The 20,345-nt window shown below is 47.5% G+C and overlaps 1 protein-coding gene across 6 annotated transcripts in view; it reads right to left on the reverse strand.

Moving 5' to 3' along the window:
- Positions 1-20,345, reverse strand: part of FLNB (filamin B) — a 139,105-nt gene that overhangs the window by 17,228 nt on the left and 101,532 nt on the right. Inside the window, exons 26-39 of one of the 6 annotated variants that reach the window (XM_068982276.1) lie at positions 20,032-20,124; positions 19,178-19,301; positions 17,873-18,029; positions 16,642-16,831; positions 14,219-14,466; positions 10,880-10,951; positions 10,028-10,130; positions 9,177-9,317; positions 6,104-6,232; positions 5,215-5,388; positions 4,323-4,481; positions 3,824-4,027; positions 2,757-2,909; positions 2,533-2,655 (exon numbers count right to left, since the gene is read on the reverse strand). In XM_068982276.1, the coding sequence (XP_068838377.1) occupies positions 2,533-2,655; positions 2,757-2,909; positions 3,824-4,027; positions 4,323-4,481; positions 5,215-5,388; positions 6,104-6,232; positions 9,177-9,317; positions 10,028-10,130; positions 10,880-10,951; positions 14,219-14,466; positions 16,642-16,831; positions 17,873-18,029; positions 19,178-19,301; positions 20,032-20,124 (2,070 nt within the window). The remainder of the gene's footprint in view (positions 1-2,532; positions 2,656-2,756; positions 2,910-3,823; positions 4,028-4,322; positions 4,482-5,214; positions 5,389-6,103; positions 6,233-9,176; positions 9,318-10,027; positions 10,131-10,879; positions 10,952-14,218; positions 14,467-16,641; positions 16,832-17,872; positions 18,030-19,177; positions 19,302-20,031; positions 20,125-20,345) is intronic. The other 5 variants (XM_068982280.1, XM_068982279.1, XM_068982277.1 and 2 more) reach the window with 5 other exon arrangements.

Genomic DNA, 20,345 nt, shown 5'->3' on the forward strand with positions numbered 1-20,345 from the left:
CCTATCTCCCTCAGACCCCTGGGTGCTTGTGGTCAGCATGGAGAGAGCAGGGCCCCTCCGGCCACCCAGTGCAGAGAACGTTCTGGGGGCACTGATAAGTGCCCTGGGGGCACTGTACAGCCCTCCTGGCTGGAGCTGAGTTAATTCAGTCAGAATTAACTCAGAGTTAATTCCATACAGAGGTTTCAAACCAGAGCCTGAGCTGATAGTCACAGAGTGTACATAACAATAAAGATGGCTCAGATGTTTCTAAACCAATGTGACATGGGGGTATCAGCATGCTTACAGGGGCTCTTTTCCATAGGTAAGAACACAAAAAGCACTGTCAAGAAGCATTGGCATTTCTTCTAGGTAACAAGTCGAAATGCATTTAGAGGAGAAAGTGAACTTGGGTCGGTCCCAGTGGCAAAGGGAAAACCACGCGTGAGCAAAGCTTTGAGCAAACTGAAGACCAGAGGCTGCGCTTCCAGAAACACAGCGCCTTGGGTCCCCAGCACTAGGAAGCAGACCGTGTCTGTTCCACACGACGTGCTCGGCCATGCCAGCGACTGTGCTTGCATGACGTGGTGGAGTCAGGCATGCCGCAAGCAAGGTGACCAAGTAATGGCATCATCGAGGGCACCACGAAACTGCACCCTCCAGCCCTACGGGTTCCGGGTAGCAACTCGTGACTCTGAGCCCTGAGGATGCAGGAAGGAGGTTGAGGGGAGGTCACCCAACATGGCCTGGGTCTGCAGGGCCTCTGCTCCCTTCTAGTTGACGAGAGGGGATGCTTTAGGTAAGGAGGGGGAAAGGGAGTCTCCACCAGAGTCATCAGGCAGCACTGAAAAGAGGAGGGAGTCAGAGTCAGACGCGACTTGAGAGAAAGGGTAGCCGTCCTCATCACACACAGAGGAGACACACCGGCCAAGGGGACAGGAAGCAGAATTCCCCAAGCAAGGAAAGTGAAGAAACGACAACACGGTTCATCTGCCTGGCGACTGGAGAAATGGAACTGCAAACTTTCTTTCCATCAGGCTGATCAGTGTGAGAATGTGCTTACTCAGTACCGGTGGGGAAATGGAGAGACACCAATTGGTTTTCTGGAGGACTGGCTGCTGAGGCATAGAGGCATCTGAACCGTGCGGGCCCAGCAATCCCATTCCTGGGCATCAGTCCACTGCGATGAGAGGTGTCACAGGGCACTGATTAAAGAGGTCAAGGGATGGAGATGAGAGTACCTGAGATGATGATGTATGTACGCAGAGGTGAGATGGACTCTTAGGCAGCCAATCAAAGATGATGGGGAAGTGTATTTTAGTGTGGAAAGATGCCCACAATATAGTGAGCAAGAAGTGCATTGCTGTGACCTGAGATGGAGCCTGTCTGTGGGAGGCTGGAGGCACCCAAGGTCCAGCTCTGGACCTTAAACATGAACCACAGTCTCCATGGACGGTGGGATACCAGGTGACACTTACTTCCCCTGGTTTTGAACACATGAATGTTTTTTCTTTTTTTTTTTGGCCACATATTGAGGCATGGAGTATCTTAGTTCCCCAACCAGGGATTGAACCAGCGCACACTCCCTGCAGCGGAAGTTTTGAGTCTTAACCAGGACCACCAGGGAAGTCTGGCACATGAATTTTTATGATCATAATCCATGCATCTCTCTTTAAGGTCTCTTAATCTGGACACTACAGTAATGAGGTTTTTACCGACATCCAGAAAGGAAGAAACCATCAAGTATTGCTGCGAAGGCAGAGCAAATGGACATGGGATAAGTTAGGAAAGACGGGAGACACTGTGGAGTTTTATCTAGAAGCCAGAAGTTCATCACAACATGAGCTTCATCTGAAGACTGTTTAGATTTTATGTCTCCATAAAACCTACAACTCCACACAGTACATGCCAGAGGAGCCTCAAGTGACCTACACAGTCACTGCTTAATAGAAAGAAACTGGGCCACATTTCAGACAGACTAAGGCTGCTGACTGGCTAATTTGGGCAAAGGGCTAGCTGTGGCCCAGCCACCCACCCAGCCTTGCATCCCAGCCCTCATTCCAATTTTAGGAATGAAAGGGACAAAGGGAATCAGAAGGATGTCACTGGGCTGACACCTCTTTGCAAATACGAATATCAGTAGGGTCACTTCTCTCACTGTTAGTCCAGTCAACAGACAGTAAATTCTCAAAGCTTATCTATTTTTCTCCCATGTGATGCGATAAAGCTATTTTCACCTGGAAGAAGGATAAGTAAATAGATTTACTTTTCATGGTAGGCCTCTGTGAAAACAAGTATATAAATAAAATTAAATTCGAAAAGTAGGAAATGGCAACCCACTCCAGTGTTCTTGCCTGAAGAATCCCATGGATGGAGAAGCCTGGTAGGCTACAGTCCACAGGGTCACAAAGAGTCAGACACGACTGAGCGATTTCACTTTCACTTTCAAAAAGCAGTCCCACATAGCAGACACGGACGGTATCATCTGGGCCAAGCCTGGACTTGGTTTCCAGTGGCGCCCACTGCCTGGACCCATGAGCCCCTCAGGCTCACCTGGGATTTTCAGGTTCAGGTCACAGATGCTGCCAACAGTGGCCACAGACGGGGCTCGGCTGGTACGGGTGATGCTCTCCTTGACTCTTCCCTCCCCGCTGATTTTCACAGTGAACGGGCTCCCTGCAAAAACCGAGAGGGCCCTTGAGAGTGGCCCAGAGCCCACAGACAGTGTCTATGGAAAATCAAGTAGGGACGCAGAGAGCAGAGGGGACCACACATACCAGGCACGTGCTCGTCAGCGAACTTGGTGGAGACGATGTAAACCCCAGGCACGGTGGGGAAGTAGGAGACCTTGCAGGTGCCGTCCTCCAGGTCCTCGGTCTGGATGTCCACCTTGCTAGGGCCTTCTACCGCCAAGGAGATGCCTCCGTAACCTGCAACACAGTTGCCCGGGGCCGCTGTGACAGCAACTTATCACCAAGGGGAGCTTGATGAATGCAGAAAGGACCTCCACCCCTGCAAATGCTCCAGACAGCAGAAAAGACAGTAACAGTGGCCCTGTGGGACAGCCCTGGGCAGAAGAGTCAATTCCAGGTTCCTGCTCTGAAATAAACAACCTGGCTGAATATGGCCTTGACCATACCTTTTTCTCAAGGCTCTCTACTAACATCCCACCAATGTCCTGCAGAACTCGCTGGGGAAGATACATTCCCCACATGCCTCCAAGAAAGGCATGCACTGCCTGGAGGTTTATTACCAGCTGCAGGCCTGAGAATCTGACATTTCCAACTGCTCCTAGATGCCGTGGCAGTCCTGCCAGGGAACCACTAAGACAGCATATCTAAAGCTTTACGAACTTGAGGAATCAACAGAGAACATCAGCCTGTCAGGACCAGAAATTCTCCAGCTCCTTCCCTGGGGAATGTGACTTTGTCCAGAAGTCAGTGAAGCAGTCCTTCCCTCACAAAGGCAGAAGATCATGACTCTGGAAGGTGGAGCAGCTTGGAGCACGCCAAGCTAATCCAGACCATCTAAGAGCAAACAGGAAGAAATTCCTCGTTTCCTTGAAAGTCCTGCTCAGCTAAACATGACCTTGGGCCAGCTGGCCCAACATTCTTAGCTTAGGATGAGGCAAGGAGACCCTGGGAAGCTGAGAACAATGGTGGGAGTATCGATAATGAAGCAGCTCACGGCTGACCCTGGGCTGCAATGATAACCATGTCTCAAGATCAATAGTTTGAAGGATGCTTAGAAAGAAAAGAAAGCTGGCAGGATAAAAAGGCAAAACAATCTGAGCAAAAGCAGCCAGTTCCAAAGCCTCTTCCCCTGGGTCCGCCCCCGCACACACCTGCATCTCTTGTGTCCACAATGAAGTCAGACATCTCGAAAGTCCGGCCTTCTGACAGGCCACGGCCATAGACCTTGGCTCTGCGGGCATCCCCGATCTCTGACTGGACCACCATGATGGATACGGGGCTGTTGGCCACGTGGTTGCCGTTCTTCTTGATGCTGACCAGGTGTTCACCCACCTCCCGGGGGATGAAGGAGATGCCTGGACCGGAGCACAGATTGGGGTTTGTGAGGTGGGAGGGTGATGTAAAGAGGAGGAAGCAGAAGGGAGACAAGCTTGAAAGAATGGAAACAGGACTTTTTTCTTGACTTTCTAGCAATGTCCAAGAGGGCTGCCAGCATCACAAGGTGGAAGTGCTTGTATTCTGACCATGCACGTGACCCAGCGGGTTTATCACGTCATATTCCAGGATGCTACCAATCTCCCACGCAACAGCTGGGATCCCCGACATGGTGGGAATCCCCATCTGCCACTCAAGATGGCAACCTGGGCTCACCGATGTGATTGTTGGGCAGCCTCTTCAGGAGACAAGGCTCGTCACGACCGGATGGGGCCTTGATGCTGGCCGTCAAGGTGCTAAGGTCAGTCTCGCTGATGTCAAGCAAGAAGTCAGCGGCTGAGCCCAGCTTCACCTGAGAGCACCGTCTGTTGTCATCTGGGAAACACCACCCCAACACAGCTCGGTTACACATGGTCATCCTGACTCTCCAGAGCCCTCATATCGCACACCATTTACAGGTGGACAGGCAAGAATTAGTTAAGCCAAGTTAAGTGGAAAAAAAAAAAAGTGCCCCAGACAATGATTAGACCTAACCAAGAAAGAAAGATTGCTACTTATGCCTTTATGCCTGGTTACAGGGAAGACAAGTAGCTGGCAGGAACTAGAGACCTGGGTCCACACAGACCATGTTTATATCCCACTGAGAGCAGGATTTGAACACACAGAGCACAGTGGGAGTCAGGAGCAGAGCTCTGAGCCAGATAATCTCCACCTGAATCCCAGAATACCCATGAACCTAGCTGAGCCACTGTCTCTCCAACCCTCAGTTTTCCCATCATTAAAAGGGAGACAAAAATCTATCTAGGAGTGATGCATCTTTGAGCTCATTCACTCATGCAATACATATTATCTGAATGCCTCTCTTTGAGGGCTTCTTTTTTGGACCCTGAAGTCAGACTGGCTCAAATAAGTGCCTAAAAAATGGTGTGCTTGCTTTTCCCGGGATGGCCAGCTGAAGGAGGAATTTAGCCCATCCAGTGTTGGCCTTGCACCCTTAGTTTGTTCCCAAGGAGTTGCTGTGAGACTTAATTTCAGACTTATGCCTAGCCTGCTGCTCCGGGTCTGAGGGGAGAGGTCCTTATTGGAGCAGGAAGCCTGGCGACTCTACCTGTGATCTTGGCTGTGAAGGGGCTGCCAGGGATGTGTTTGTCATTGTACTTGACCAGGATGCTGTAGTCACCCGGCAAGGTGGGCAGGTAAGTCACCGTGCACGTCCCGTCTTTGTTGTCAATACAGCTGATTTCGGCCTTTGAGGGTCCCTCGATTGCCAAGTCCAGGCCACCTGTGAATGGGAGGAGAGGGAGAGACCGTCAGGGATAGGGTTTCTTTGTTTTAAAGGGGATCAGCACTCATCTGGGACAGCCCTGATGCCAGAACGGACAGACCAACACAAGCCGTGGGAGCCACAGGCAAGGCACGTAGGTCAGAATAAAGTGACTGACAGTCAAAGTGTCACGGGGAGGACACTCCACCCTCTGAATTCTTCCTGCAAGTGACTCAGAAGTTCTGTTCTTCCAGATGTGTGGGACGAGGAAGGGACAGAACCCCAAAGGCCAATCACACATATGGGAGAGAGTGTCACACACAGACTGTCACTGCTGGTTGGCTGGATGCCACCAAGAAGATCCCACTGGAACCACACATTAGAAATGTCTGTGATGACCATGGGCATGGGCATAGAGCTTTATCTAGAATAAACTGCTAAATCATTCATGTGGCCCCAGGGATACATGTATAGGTACAAGAGAAGAAAAATGTTATCTACTGAAACACACTTAAATTTCAGGCAAGTCACAAACAACACAGTATGACTGTGACTTTAATCAGAACACAAAGGACTTTAAAATTTCAGTTTTGGGTGAAAGACAGAGGAGCTCTAATAAGAGGTTCATATGAGAGAAAAGACAAGACAGAATCTACCGTTCAGGAGTCTTATTTTTAAAGGCTTCCATGGAATTGCATTCCCTAAACTCTCTGATAACTGAGAACTACAGTACCTTCTCCTGCGTCCTCGGTGACGATGGTGAAGGTGGCGGTTTTGTTGGCCACTCCGTACACCAGGCCCGGGCCGTACGCAGACACGCTCCCACTGTTGGGGTAGTTCACGTAGAACTGGAGGGGGCTCTCTGGGTTTGCAAAGAACACACAGTATTGGGACTCATGGAGGGATGATTCACCTAACAGCAAGGGTAGGCGTGTCCTGGGCAGAGCAGAAGCAAGAGGAGGCTGTGGGGCTCACCATCCTAGGACACGCAAGGAGGGGCTCCTCACTGAGGACCCTCCAGTGATCATACAAGATGAACAGTCCTGAGCTGGAAGAACAGCTCCACAGGGTGGGAATGACCCTCACTACATGGAACATGACTGGGAGGGCCTTTGGGAAGGACATTCGCCTCTGGCTTTCAAAATTTGTGCATTCAGCCCCAGGAATCCGTCTCACTGTGGTCCTCTGGCCCACCTACTCCAACCGCCAACACTGCACAAGTACTTCCATTTTCAAAGTGGTCAGATGTCAATTAGGAAAAGACGCCACAGTCCAGTGACTGGGGGTTGGTTAACTAAACACTGGACTTGTAGGTCATTAAAAATAATGAGGGAGATCTATGTACACTAACTCAAGAGATTATCCACATGTGTTGCATTAAAAAGAGAAAAAGGTGTTTTTACTACTGCTTAATCATTTATAAGACATACTTCATTTGCAAGGAAAATACTTGTTCACCAAGTTGAAAGATGATTGGGTTTTTTTTTAGTATTTTAATATTAACCAGATCAAGGCAGGGAACTAACAAAAGGGAAAAAATTAAAATTTAACAATTCTTCCTAAAACCTGTGTCATTTTTTTGGTATGATGGAGAAGGAAAGACTTTTAAATGGCAAGTTTTTATTCTTTTATGCTTTGGCTAATTATGATTAATTAAATACTTGGTAAAAGTAGAAGACAAAAATAAAAAGGGTAATTGCTATATAATAGTAATATCAATATCTCATTATAGTAATACCACATATAATATTAATACCCTATATAATATTAATACCCACTATAATATCTATATAATAACACCCTATGTAGTAATATGGCGCTAGTGGTAAAGAACCTGCCTGCCAACGCAGGAGGCATAAGAGGCTTGGATTCAATTCCTGGGGCAGGAAGATCCCGGGAGGAGGGCATAGCAATCCACTCCAGTATTCTTGCCTGGAGAATCTCATGGACAGAGGAGCCTGGCAGGCTACAATCCATATAGTAATATATACCCATTATAATAGATTCTTATGCAATATTAATACTATTATCCCAGTCCAAACTAGAACAAAATCGCATGTATATTTGTTGGTATAGTGGCAGTTATAGAAGTAGAAGGAATATGGTAGAAAGACATTTTTTCCCTTTTCCTGTATCTGCATCTTTAGAATATTTAAATAGAAGCAGGTAAATATACTGTGCCTTTGAACAAATATTATCCTCACACATAAACTAAATCAAACATCAAACTGGGAGAAATATTTGCAACTCCTATCTCAAAGGGCTAAATTCCCCAATATTTAAATTGCCCTCAGAAACTGATATGACAAAGGTCAATAATTAAACAGAGAAGTTGAGCCAAGGACACAAATGTCTAGTTCAAAGAAAATGAAACAGATATAATAATTAGCAGTATAGAAAGCTGCTCAAATTCACTCATAGGAGAAATGCAAACAAAGCAATACTATTTTCTAACTATCCGTTTGGCAAAGATCTAGAAATGTGACGGCATATTCCACTGGCAAATTGGTGGAAAAGCAGGTGCTCTGTGACATGGTGGGTGGATGTGTGAACAGGAAGAGGCTGGGTGAAGGGTGCTTTGCTGAGACCTGTCAGATGGCTGTGATTGCATCCTGCGATTTCTCCCCTGAAAAGCAAATCTCTCGGCTACACCCTGCAGGTGTGAGAGGATGGATGTGAAAGGCTATTCACTGCAGCAGGACTAGCGGTCACAAAAGGCAGGGAAGAACACTGTTTGTCTCACGGGACGAACAGTGCACACGTGATGTTCCTCTGAACGGTGGGACACTGTGAACACACTCTACTGTACTCAGACATGCGAAGCTCTCCAGGTTATAATGTTAGATGAAGAGAGTAAGGTCAGAATAATGAGCAGCGAACGCTACTGTTTACAAAACAAACAAAGAGGGGTTAAAAATCTGTATTCCCATCTCTCGAAGACTCTTAAAACTTATCTGGAAATCTAACGTAAAAAATCAGTAATGGTAGGGTTCAAGGAGAAGGCAGATAGGGGATATGGATGGGAAAGAAACCTTCCTCCACATCATTTTTAAACTATTTGGCTAGGTTACATACTTAAAATATTACACTAAAAAATAAAGAACGATTTAAACAATTTAAAGAAAAAGAAAGTAACACTGTGCTCCCCAGTGGCTCAGTGGTAAAGAGTCTGCCTGCAATGCAGGAGACACAGGAGGTTCCATCCCTGGGTTGGGAAGATCTCCTGGAGGAGGGCATGGCAAACCACTCCAGTATTCTTGCTTGGAAAATCCTCACGGACAGAGGAGCCTGGTTGGTTACAGTCCAACACGTCACAAAAATCCAGACGCAACTGAGCACAAGCACACAAGTGGATGGAGGTGAAATGTGAGTTGGTTTTGCTTGTCGAGGGCAGAGTGACAATAGAACAACATACCCTCTTCTCACAACCTCTTCTCCTGTCCCAAACCCTGATGCTGCTTCGGGCTCTGCAGGCCAGGCTGGAAAGTCCCTCAAGTCTCACATTTTTCTCCCTGCTTTATCCCTTGGCCATGCTAGGCACAGTGACAAAGACAAACAATCCCAGACCAAAGGGCCTGCACTGTGACCCGGGACACTCAGCTGCATTGTCCCTATTGGAAATTAGCCGGATCTGCTGGGGTCACAGGCTGCTTGGTTCTGCAGGGAGGCCCACACTGCGTCCGCAAATCTGCCACCAAGAACCACACGGCATCTGACTGAACGAAGGACGACAACCTCCCAGGTGTTTCCGCCCTGACTCCTGGAGTCCCGCAGGGCCGGCGGCAGAGGCGCAGAACCCGACTCACCAGGAATGTGGCTGCCCATGTATTTGATGTGCATCTCATGGAGGCCGACCTCTGTGGGAGCGTATCTGACGGTGACTGTGCCGTCCTTGTTGTCCACAATCTCGGGCGTGGCCGTCTTCCCGGAAGGCATGTGGACCTCTCCTGTTGGAGCACATGAGACAGGGCGGTGACCCCACCAAAGACTGTCTCCCGAGGAGCCAAGCACAGAGGCACAGGTGACCTTCACAACAAAGGTTCTCAGACCCAAGAACACTCACTGCTGTAAAACAGCAAGCTCCATAACAGGAAGCAGAGACATACCTGCCTTCATTCTGTTCTCTTGTGTTTGCACAAAATGCAGCAGGAGACTCACAAGCAAAGGGTCTTTTGAACTGACAGCCATTAGAAGCTTAAACAGGACTTGAGAAGACCACAAGACCAATCAGATCAGTTAAGCATCAAGTCAGAGAGAAACAGGCATTGAAAGAAGGCAAGGAGAAGTAACTCTTACACAACAGACCTCAGGGACAATGTCACATCTGGAAGACTGGAAGAGTAAGAAAAGGCAGGAAAAGGCGGGGGAAGAGGACTCTGACAATCAAGAGAGATATCAACACAGTGGCTCTTCCCCTATAGACAATTTCTGGTCCTTTCTTCAGCATGCAAGTTATGAATGAACCCGCTCTTCAGAAACACACATAAATACACAGAACATTCTGCGATCTCAGGGGCTCATGGACTGACTCCCTATAGCCAGGGATGCTGGGTTCTGAACCCCAGGTCTGGGGAACAGGTGGAACCAGCCCCTGGGCACCATATGGATAGCTAGTGAGATCCAGTGAGGACAAGAGGGCTTTCCCAATAGCGCTTACCAGTGATTTCTCCTTTCCTGACTGCAAATGGAATGACCAAGTCGAAAGGCTTAAATCCCAGGCCGTTCATGTTGCTCACTGGGACATAGGCCTCTTCTGTTACCTAGAAACAGGAAGCAGCGGTCACTGGGTAAAGTGGACACCACTTCCCCAGTGTGGGCTAGGGAAGCTGCAGGGGGCGGGTCGGAGCAACTGGGAATTTTGCAAGCTCGTCCAGCCAGGATTCAAGGGTATGGCTGCCCATGCACTGTGGGCTTTGTCTAACTGGCTCTGGCGCCAGAGTGGACAGCAACTGAGGGATTGGAGGAGTCATGCTGACTGATTGCTAAAAATTCCTAGGCTGTTTGCTTGTGAAATTCCCAGCAGTGCCCACGGGGAAAGTGGAAAAGTGAGAGACAGCAATGTCTGTGAGTCCCAAGAGGTTCCACCTGGAAAGGTTTAGTTGCTGGTGGCCTGGAAAAGAAGGTGCGTTTTAAGTGGCAGAAAGGAGCAGCAGTGGCTTTCTCCCTGAACAGAAACCAGATGTGCAAGTGGCGGCTTTGAGAGTCAGCAGGAGGGCTGAGAACAGCTGTCCGTCTTTCTCTTTAAATGTGGAGACCAACTACACCGAGCGTGATCACAGACATGGTGGCGGGCGATTCGTGGAGCGCAGACGATGACACGGGTGGGTCTCATTAGAGAGAAAGCGGGGGGTCATGGTGATGGGCTGATCAGTGGGGACAAACCAATGACCAGGACACCCAGAGGGCTTAAGCAGTCCCCCAAAAGCAGGCTGTAGCTTTTCTAAAATGAAGGGTGAGTAAACACAGACGTGAAAAAGGGAAAACATAAAAACAAAAACCAAAAGTGTACCCAGGGCCTGAATCCAGGGGGACATGCATTTACCGGTACCTCCTTCACAGCTGCGACTTCCCCATCTGTGGCCTGGTCAGTGGCAAATGCAAATTAGTTGGGAATCACACTGGAGGGACATCACTACTCAGTAGATTCTACCACCCAAGGTCTCCCCCCGATACCCATCTCTCCTGCCCAGCAGGGAGCCACTCACTGCAGCGGGAGCCCATATTCTTCCCTCCCTTTGTGGACAGCCAGCTGGCCTCCTCTCTTCAAATGTCATATCCACCTGCCCCCTGGACCCGTGACCCCGCTTCTAGGAAGCAGAACTACAGAAATACTAGCAGGAGAGTCCATAGGTATGTGATGTATGCAAGGGATTTTACTGGTGCTATTCATTGCTGGGAGAGGCTGAAACAACCCTCATGTCCATCTGTAAGGGAGCTGGTTAAGGAAACTATGTGAGTGTGCACAGTGGACCCCAGCGTAGCCACTCTGAAGATGTGATCAAGTCTGATCAATTAATATAGAAGGGCATTTATAGCACATTGAGTGAAGGAAACAAGACACAAAGCAATGTGCACGGTGTAACCTGATGTGTTGTTTTTAATATTTTGCCATTTTATTTTTAAAAATTATTTATTTGGCCATGCAGCATGTGGGATCTTATTAGTACCTTGGCCAGATTTCAAACCCATAGCCCCTGCATTGGAAGCTCAGCATCTTAACTACTGGATCATCAGGGAAGGCCCTGATGTAGTCTTGTTGTTATTGTTAATTTGGCCATGCCACATGGCATGTGGGATCTTAGTTCCCTGACCAGGGGTTGAACCTGTGGCCCCTGCATCGGAAGGATGAAGTCTTAACCTCTGGACCACCAGGAAAGTCCCAAAACTGATACGCTTCTTGTACAAGTTAAAAAACAAACCTAACACTGGCCACCCCTGCAGCATGAGATTGGGAAAGGGGTCTCTTATTACTTGGTATGTGTTGATACCTCCCTGGTGGTCCAGTGGTTAAGACTCTATGCTTCCACCGCATGGGGCACAGTTTCCATCTCTGGTCAGGGAACGAAGACCACATGCCACACGGTATCATAGATAAAAATACAAGAACTAGAAATCCTCCCCTATGGAGGAAAACTGTGCCCATATTTGGTCTTTCCTGTGAATTCTGGCATGTCAGAAAGGTGCTTCACTTACAAAGGCAGCTTGGTAAACTTCCACATTTGAAACAGCCCTATTCCCCAATTCCTGAACCGTCTCAGACTGGGGGCGAGCCCAGGACACCTCAGCCAGTAAGATCTTTCAATGGCTATGCTATAGCCTTTGATCAATGACTCCTCAATGGCAACAGGCAGAGAAGCTGCAAATCCCATGCCTTGCTGTGCGCACCTGTGTGATGTATTTAAATGAACCAGCCTGCTGAGGCTCCCGCACACACTGGCTACAAAGGAAGCACTGGATGTTCCTGTCCCTTTGGCCCCAGGCCTGTAGGGGAAGGCAGGGAAACTACCCACAAGAGGCCAATTAACAAAAAGTCACCCCATCCAGGAAAGGCTGGAGCAAGTTCAAAGAATGAAGACCTAAATCGTGTGCCCTGAGTGTCACCCGTTTCTGCCTTTGGCAGTCGTTGGGGGGGTTGGGGGGGGGGGGGCATTTACACATAGCCTTGCTTTGTATGCATCCCAGGGCTGAAGGGACATTCATTCTTAAAGAGTTTGGCGGGCCCCACTTCAGGTTTCTGACTCATCTGCTAGAACGGTCCTTAGTGTTCTCTTCCAGATTTTCTCATTCCCACCCTCTAAATGTGGTCTCTTTTCCCCGGCTCATTACTCCAGTAGGATGGCAACCTCTGCCCAATCTACTGCTACTGCTAAGTCGCTTCACTCGTGTCAGACTCTGTGTGACCCCATAGACGGCAGCCCACCAGGCTCCCCCGTCCCTGGGATTCTCCAGGCAAGAACACTGGAGTGGGTTGCCATTTCCTTCTCCAATGCATGAAAGTGAAAAGTGAAAGTGAAGTTGCTCAGTCATGTCCGACTAGTAGCGACCCCATGGACTGCAGCCCACCAGGCTCCTCTGTCCATGGGATTTTCCAGGCAAGAGTACTGGAGTGGGGTGCTATTGCCTTCTCCGCTGCCCAGTCTAACCAACCAGAAAAGACTCCTGTGGGCTAAAACAGATCCTTAAAGCTACAACTGGGACTTCTCTGTAAATTAGGACATAAACTCTCTAGCTGCATCTCTTTCTCTCCTGAAGGAGAAAAACACTCCCAAGTCAACAGTGTCAAAGGCTGACAAGAATCTCCATCCTTGAGACATAAAAGGGCTCCAGGTCTCAGGCACAATGTTTACAGATAAGCAGACATCTATGGAAAAGAATAAAGGCACAGCTGTTTACAGAGTGGGAGACAGACGTGACCTTCTGCTGCAATGGTCTTCACGCCCTTCTCTGTTGCTGTGTAAAGTCAAATCATTAGAAGGAGCTTTGCAGGCCATGCATGCATAGGGCCAGGCCACCGAGGTCTGTGAACTTCGTGGTCTGCTCCTGTCACATCAAAGGACGTCAGTGAGGACAGTGTGCAGCGACAGTGCCGAGCGGGCAGTCTGAGCTCAGCAGACTTCAGTCTGATGCCTGCTCCTATGTGGCATTTGTAACAGGGCCAACAATGCTTAGTTTTAGGGGTGAAATGAAGGACTGCTCCTTAGGTTTCTAACCCCCTTTCCTGGTGTAAGAACCTAAGTAATCAAAGGAAGATCTAAATGTCACTCAGACTTGAAAATTAAAGGGTCTAGCCATTCTCTGGCCCAGAGGATTTGCATAATGCCTTCCTTTTATTCCAGATGTTCCTAGCTTCAAAAGACAAGCTATTTCCCTCTCATCATCAAAGTTCTGAATCTTTCCAAAACACAACTGGAGGTACTTTGAGTCCTCGGACATGAGAGACAAGTCTCTAACATCAAGAGCATGGGAGCCTCTCTCCTCCAGGGGAGAAGGGAGGAGGAAGGACCAGCAGAAGGAAAAACTGTAATGTTTTACTTATGGACATTTTTTGGGTCAAAGTGTAATTTTTCTGAACTGGGTTTAGGCCACGACATGGCCTAAGACCCAGTAGCATGATGGATACCTTGACTGCCAATAGGATTCCTTAAAACCACTTAGAGACAAAGTGTCCCTGGGTCTTTAGAGATTATTGCAAGGTCCTGATTGCTTAAGGAGATTTAAAAAAAAAGAAAAAGAAAAAAACAACACAAAACAAAACTGGCCCAGGAAGTCTCAGTCGGGGTTTAACAATCAGCAGCTGTTCCCGTCTGTGCTAACAACCGCACGCTCTAAGAGAAGGGAGTTTCCTTACCATGACAGTGAAGGGACTGTTGGGAATATCGACGCCACCAAAGCGCACATAGATGACATAGGTGCCCGGCTTGGCAGCTGTGTAGAAGATGTCATAGGTGCCATCCTCATTCTCAATGACATCGGCCTCAGCCTCAGTGCCATCTGGGGTCAAAACTGTGCAGGTCACTTTGCCCTTCCCGGCGGTCTTGGCATCAACCACAAAGCCCACTTCCTCGCCGGTTTTCACAGTAGAGGCGATTCCAGGCCCTGGAGAAAAGTTTAAGAGGAAAGTATGGGAGCTTAAACCACAGACATCTGCCCTAGAGGCCCAAGAACAAACTGCACACCTTTGTTCTGAAGGAATGTCAGACCCTCAGCTGCTGCTGTGCAGAGGGATGGCCCAGAAGTGCCCCAGGGAAGATGCTTCTCCAGGGAGCATTCTATCCATCACTTATTAACTAAATAAGGAGCATCTGTGAGTTCTGAGTGACAACCATATGTTTAACCTGCTTTGCTGGCATTCCAGGGTATGGGGATGAAGGTTGACTTTCATTTGCAAACACATACTGGGCATTTAAGTGCCAGATACATACAAAGAGGAGCACACCACAGTCTCAGCTCTCAAGATGCTCAAAATCTAACTGGGCAGATGGAGGCAGGCTGGACACTAAGAATGACAGTTCAGTCTGCAGTGGAAACACCGAGGGAGGACTAAGTCACACAAAATAATAATAATGATAATAACCAGGAATTCTCTAGCAGTCCAGTGGTTAGGGTTCCTCACGTTCACTGCCTGGGACGTGGGTTCCACCCCTGTTTGGGGAACTAAGACCCCAAGAGCAGCATGGTGCAACAACAAAAAGCAGTCAATGGTTGTTCTGCAGAGAAGCCTCCTAGGTGAAAGTTTAAAGATATATCCCAGGGTTGCCCCATTGACAGAGGCATTCCTGAGAAAGGGGAATTCTGAAGGATGGGCACTCTAGACTAAGGAAGACTCACTACCTTCGCCTCCAAATGATGACCAGTGTCTCCCTCCCCTCATCTATGGCACCCCTTTACTGATGACCAACAGATCAGGGAGTGCAAGAAGCACGCTGGAAAAAGAAGCCGAAGTGTGGAAGCAACAGGGAGTGATAAGAACATGCTGGGACAGTGAGCAGTAGAGGGAAGATGACAGTCTGGCCCTGAATGACAGACTAAGAGGAGGGGCCAAATGAGACCCCAGGCTGAGCAGTCTCCTGCCTCAGCTCGGGGAGGCAGAAGAGCCTGGAAAGCCAGGAGGAAGTCCCTACCTCTTGGGAAGATCAAACAAGGCAATCCTAAGGGAAATCAATCCTGAATATTCATTGGAAGGACTGATGCTAAAGTTGAAGCTCCAATACTTTGGCCACCTGATGCGAAGGGCTAACTCAATGGAAAAGACCCTGATGCTGGGAAAGACTGAGGGAAAGAGAAGGGGGTGACAGAGGATGAGACAGTCGGATGGCATCACCGACTCAATGGACATGAATCTGGGCAAACTCCAGGAGACAGTGAAGGACAGAGAAGCCTGGCGTCTGCAGTCCATGGGGTCGCAAAGAGTCGGACACAACTTAGCGACGGAACAACAACAGGTTACCAAAACGCAATCCAGCTGTCCCTGGAACAGCATTGACCTAACAGGGGGCATACTGGCCAGTGTTAGAGAATTTCTCAATTTTGTGGTGGGTGCTGAGCCAATATGAACAATTTATAACCTTGCCAAAGGTTTGGCTTTTACAACCTAAAAGCCAAAAGCATTTCTCCATTCAAAATAAGATGAGAGAAACAGGAAACATCCAGGGTGGACCTCTGTTAAAGTTTTATTTAAAGAGAAGCAAATCTGTTTCTTTTCAGAGGAAGGATTCATGGTTTGAAATCTGCTTGAAGCAGCATCAGAGTTGCCCATGATATTCAAATGGTTGTGTCTTAGAAATGGAAGGAACTATGATACTCAAATATTCCTAGAAAATTCCCAAGACACTCAAACGTAAGTCCTGAGTATTGGGGAAAAACCTAGGTCCTCTAATGGGTTTCTCTAGTGCTGGCCTGAAATGCTCTTGAGTAAATCTCTAAAACTAAACCATCTACTCATGAAAGGCATACATTTGATGTTTTAATTGGAGCTGCCATGACAGTTGAAATCTCAACAAATCACCCACTTCGAAAGTAATTATGATAGTTTCCACATGCCAGGCACTGTCCTAACCACTTCTCAAGTATGACCTCACCTGATCTCTCTGTAATAGCCCTATGAAAGTCTCTGATCCTTGGAAGAACTTCGTGAACTTAAATGTTTTCCAGAAAGGCCTTCCGTCAAAGTCTGACAGAGGCTGAGAATAGCTGAGCATCTTGCCCTGATCACACAAGGATGAGATGGCATGCGCTGGCTTTGTGATGTCAAAGTCCTTGAGCTGCACTCACCTGTGGCCAGGCACTTGCTGGCATCACCCGTCTGTGTGGCCCGGATGCGGTAGGGAGACAATGGGATGTCGTCCCCGCCGTAGGTGACCCCAATCATATACCGTCCAGTCTTGTCCGGGATGTAAGTGACGGCATACGTGCCATCTTTATTATCGTGGACAATGGCTCTTTTGGGTTTCCCCTCTTGGTCCTGTGGATCACAGAGAAATGCTATTTAGGATGTTGTCATCTAACCATTCAAGAAAAACCTTGACACATTTTGCTCATTAATTAATGTGGGGAAAGAATTTCTGGTTTAATACATTTTGGCAGCGGTGGGAAGCAGAGGGTCACAGATCTCTTTAACACTGTGATGGACATGGCTAATTTTAGTGACTTTTCTGTCAAAGGAACAAATAGTTTCTGTCTCCAAATCCACTGAAATGTAGGGAGACAAGGGGGCAGAGGCTCCTGAATGCACACCATCACCTTCACGCCCCCTTCTCTCTTTACTAACAGGACCCTAATTCTTAGCTAGGTGTGCTGTTCCCAGAACATGAGATGCCACTTCCTAGTATCCTTGGCCACTAGGTACAGCCATGACTCGTGACAAACTTCCAGCACACAAGAAGAGGGTGGAAGTCTTAGGAGGGACTTTTAATTGGGCTGCTTAAGAGAGCTGATTGAGTCGGAAGGTCCCTTCTGCCTCTCTTCCTCCTTCTTGCTTGCCAAGTGGGTTGGATGGCCAGCACACCAGCAGCCTCAAGGTTCATGAGGAGAACTCAGGGACAGAAGCCACACGCTAGAACAGAGGAGCAGAGAGGTGGAGCCTACTGCTTTCCTAAGTCACACAGCACCCAGGGACTTTACCTGGCCTCCAAACCCCTCTAACTAGAGAGAACTATGAATGTGTTTAGCCACTTTTATTTAGGGGTTTACTGTGATATACAGCAGAACTTAGTCCTAACTAATCCAAAGAGTAATTTTAAACATTCAAAAATTTAAAATGTAGGAGCAGTTATAATAGGGAGCAAAATACATGAGATTCACCAAAAAGTGGTACCTGGAGTTAAACCCTTAGACTTCTCAGGCGAGCATGTTTGTTCCCCTGCACAATTACTGACTCTCCAGTGGGGAAATCCGACATTTTCGTGAGATCAGGAATTGGTTGTTAAAATCTGATTCTTATCCCTAACTGGGAAATGAGACCTTACTAATGCAGTCTGGCTCCAGAAAAATAACTCAAAATTACCGTTATCTGCACAGCAAGCAGGCCTTCCCCAGCATCTCTGGCATCGATGGCAAACTCCACAGGCAGACTGGCAGGCACACCGTAGGTACTGAGGCCAGGGCCGCTGGCGGTCACTTTGCTGGCATCGTATGTGGGAAGGACCTTGACCTTGAAGGGACTTGACAGACATATGCACATCCCAAGTCAGTACGGATACACTTCAGTCCAGCTGCATCTGACCTCTCTCAAACAAAGAGAGTAGGATCGAGTGGGGGCATTTCTACAGCATTTAGGACTCAAGAGCCTTAAATCCAGAGAAATTTACAACCATGTAACCATCATATAGCAAATCAGCTTTCCCTTACTGAATTCCATGGGATACCAACTAATATCCATAACAGTTTAGGAAACATGGGGTTTTCCCAAAAATATACAACCCACTTTTGTTTTCCTAACACAATGGTCACCAAAATGGAAAGAAAAAATATTAAAACTGATGGTTTCATTATTATCCCATCCTCTTATATTCTATATTTTAGTGTGTTTTAGATTATTCAAAACCTATTAATCAAGTATTAATAATACTACAAATGTAACTTATGATTTATACATTTCCATGGAGCTAGAGCTTTATGTAAAATATGCATATTAGGAGTATAGATGAAACTTCAAATTTTAAGTATGCTAAAAAAAATTCTTGGTAGACTGTTCTGAGAGATGAAGAGCTTATATAACATTCTTTGTATTAATATGAACAATATCTCTTGAGAATGCTACTGTCAACCAAATTCTCAATTAGTAAAAAAGTTAAAAAATCTTTGCCCCGATTAGAAAACAAGTTGCACAGTCACCAGAAAGAAGACATTGAACTAATGCACTTCTTAATTTCAGCTCATCTTTACGTTAAAGGTGGCTGAAAGGAACAAATGTAAGGGGGCACCAAGAGAGAAGGAGACACAAACACCATGGCTAATGTATTTTAACACTTGTGTAGGGCATGCAGGTTTTTAGCAATGCTGACTGGATGGATGGATTGATGGATGGATACTTGGATAGATGGATGGATGGATGGATAGATAGATGGATGCATGAATACAAGGATGGGTAGATGGATACATGGATAGATACACAGATGGATACATGGATGGGTGGATGATGGATGGATAGATAGATGGATACATGGATAGATGAATGGATAGAAGGATAGCTAGATGGATAGATACATGGGTAGATGAATACATGGATAGGCCACCAGAGCAGAACTAATCATGAGACAGGAGGTTTTGAGATGGACTTGGACCCCTTCTCTAAGGGTCAGGAGCTTACCTACGCGGGATCTCTTCATCCGCGTATTTAACAGACACCATGTAAGGGCCCTCCTGGGATGGGGTGTAAGTCACCGTGTGTGTGCCATCACCATTGTCCACCACGTTCACTGGTTCCACCAGGCCTAAAAACAGATGAGAGGGCTGTTGGAACTGTCTGGTCTGCCCTTCACTCTACCCTGGGCTGAGTTCAAAAACTATTACATTCATCCCTGAGAGCTATGGGTTTCCACCGATGAGTAACACACAGGCAAGCAGGCCATAATCAGAGGTCTAAGAAATCACAGGAGACAGGATGGCCAATTCACAGTTGCACAAATGCAGCCATGAACCTAAGAGACACCTTTAGCTTTTTGTTGGCTCAAGTACACTCAGTCAGACCGAGAGTATAATTAAGGAGACTGCCTGCACTTGTTGCTGGGGGGTGCATGCTGCAGACATGCTATCCTTTCAAGCTGGCTAGGCATGCTTGGGATGTGGCAATTTCAGTCTACAGCCGAAAGAAGGCCAAAGAATCCAGAACTCCGAACCGCAAAAGGTAACCAATGGGCCGGCTAGTCAAGACTTGTACCCACCTTTGAGCAAAAACCACTATGGCGCCAGCATGTTGGGTGTAGCATGCAGGGCAAGTGAGAATTCATTAAATCATAGTCAAGGCATGCATTAGGTTGATAGATTCTAGATCCCAGTTCTAATCAAGAGTCTCAAGAAATGGTCAACTGAAGGGGAGCCTAATCAAAGCATGCCATACTCATGAAGCAGATGAGGCAGGCCCAAGGCAGTTTCAGAGGCAAGGCCAGCAAGAGGCATTCAGGTTCTATACATCACAGCAGCAGCCAGTGGGAAAATGCAAACCTGTCTCCATAAAGTCACCCTTCCGGTCACGTTTAAAGAACCCTGAAATGGCTTGCAAGGGGCTGCGCCTTGACCAGGAAATCCTCTGATCAGCTAAAATTAAAAGGCTGTTATTTCGGTGTCCTCTGTAATAGAGGTAGATGTCTAAATAAAGCTCTTCCCTCTTTTTTTCCTCCTCTTCCTCATTCTCTTTCTCTCTCAACACACACCCCACCCCCAACACACACACGCATGTACAGAGGTCTTGAAGCTCAGCAAGTCGGTGGAATCAAATTCCAGCCCTATGACTTCATTTCCCCAAAACCACTTCTGCA

The sequence above is a fragment of the Capricornis sumatraensis genome, chromosome 10 (genome assembly GCF_032405125.1).
Source record: "Capricornis sumatraensis isolate serow.1 chromosome 10, serow.2, whole genome shotgun sequence".
NCBI classification, from domain to species: domain Eukaryota; kingdom Metazoa; phylum Chordata; class Mammalia; order Artiodactyla; family Bovidae; genus Capricornis; species Capricornis sumatraensis.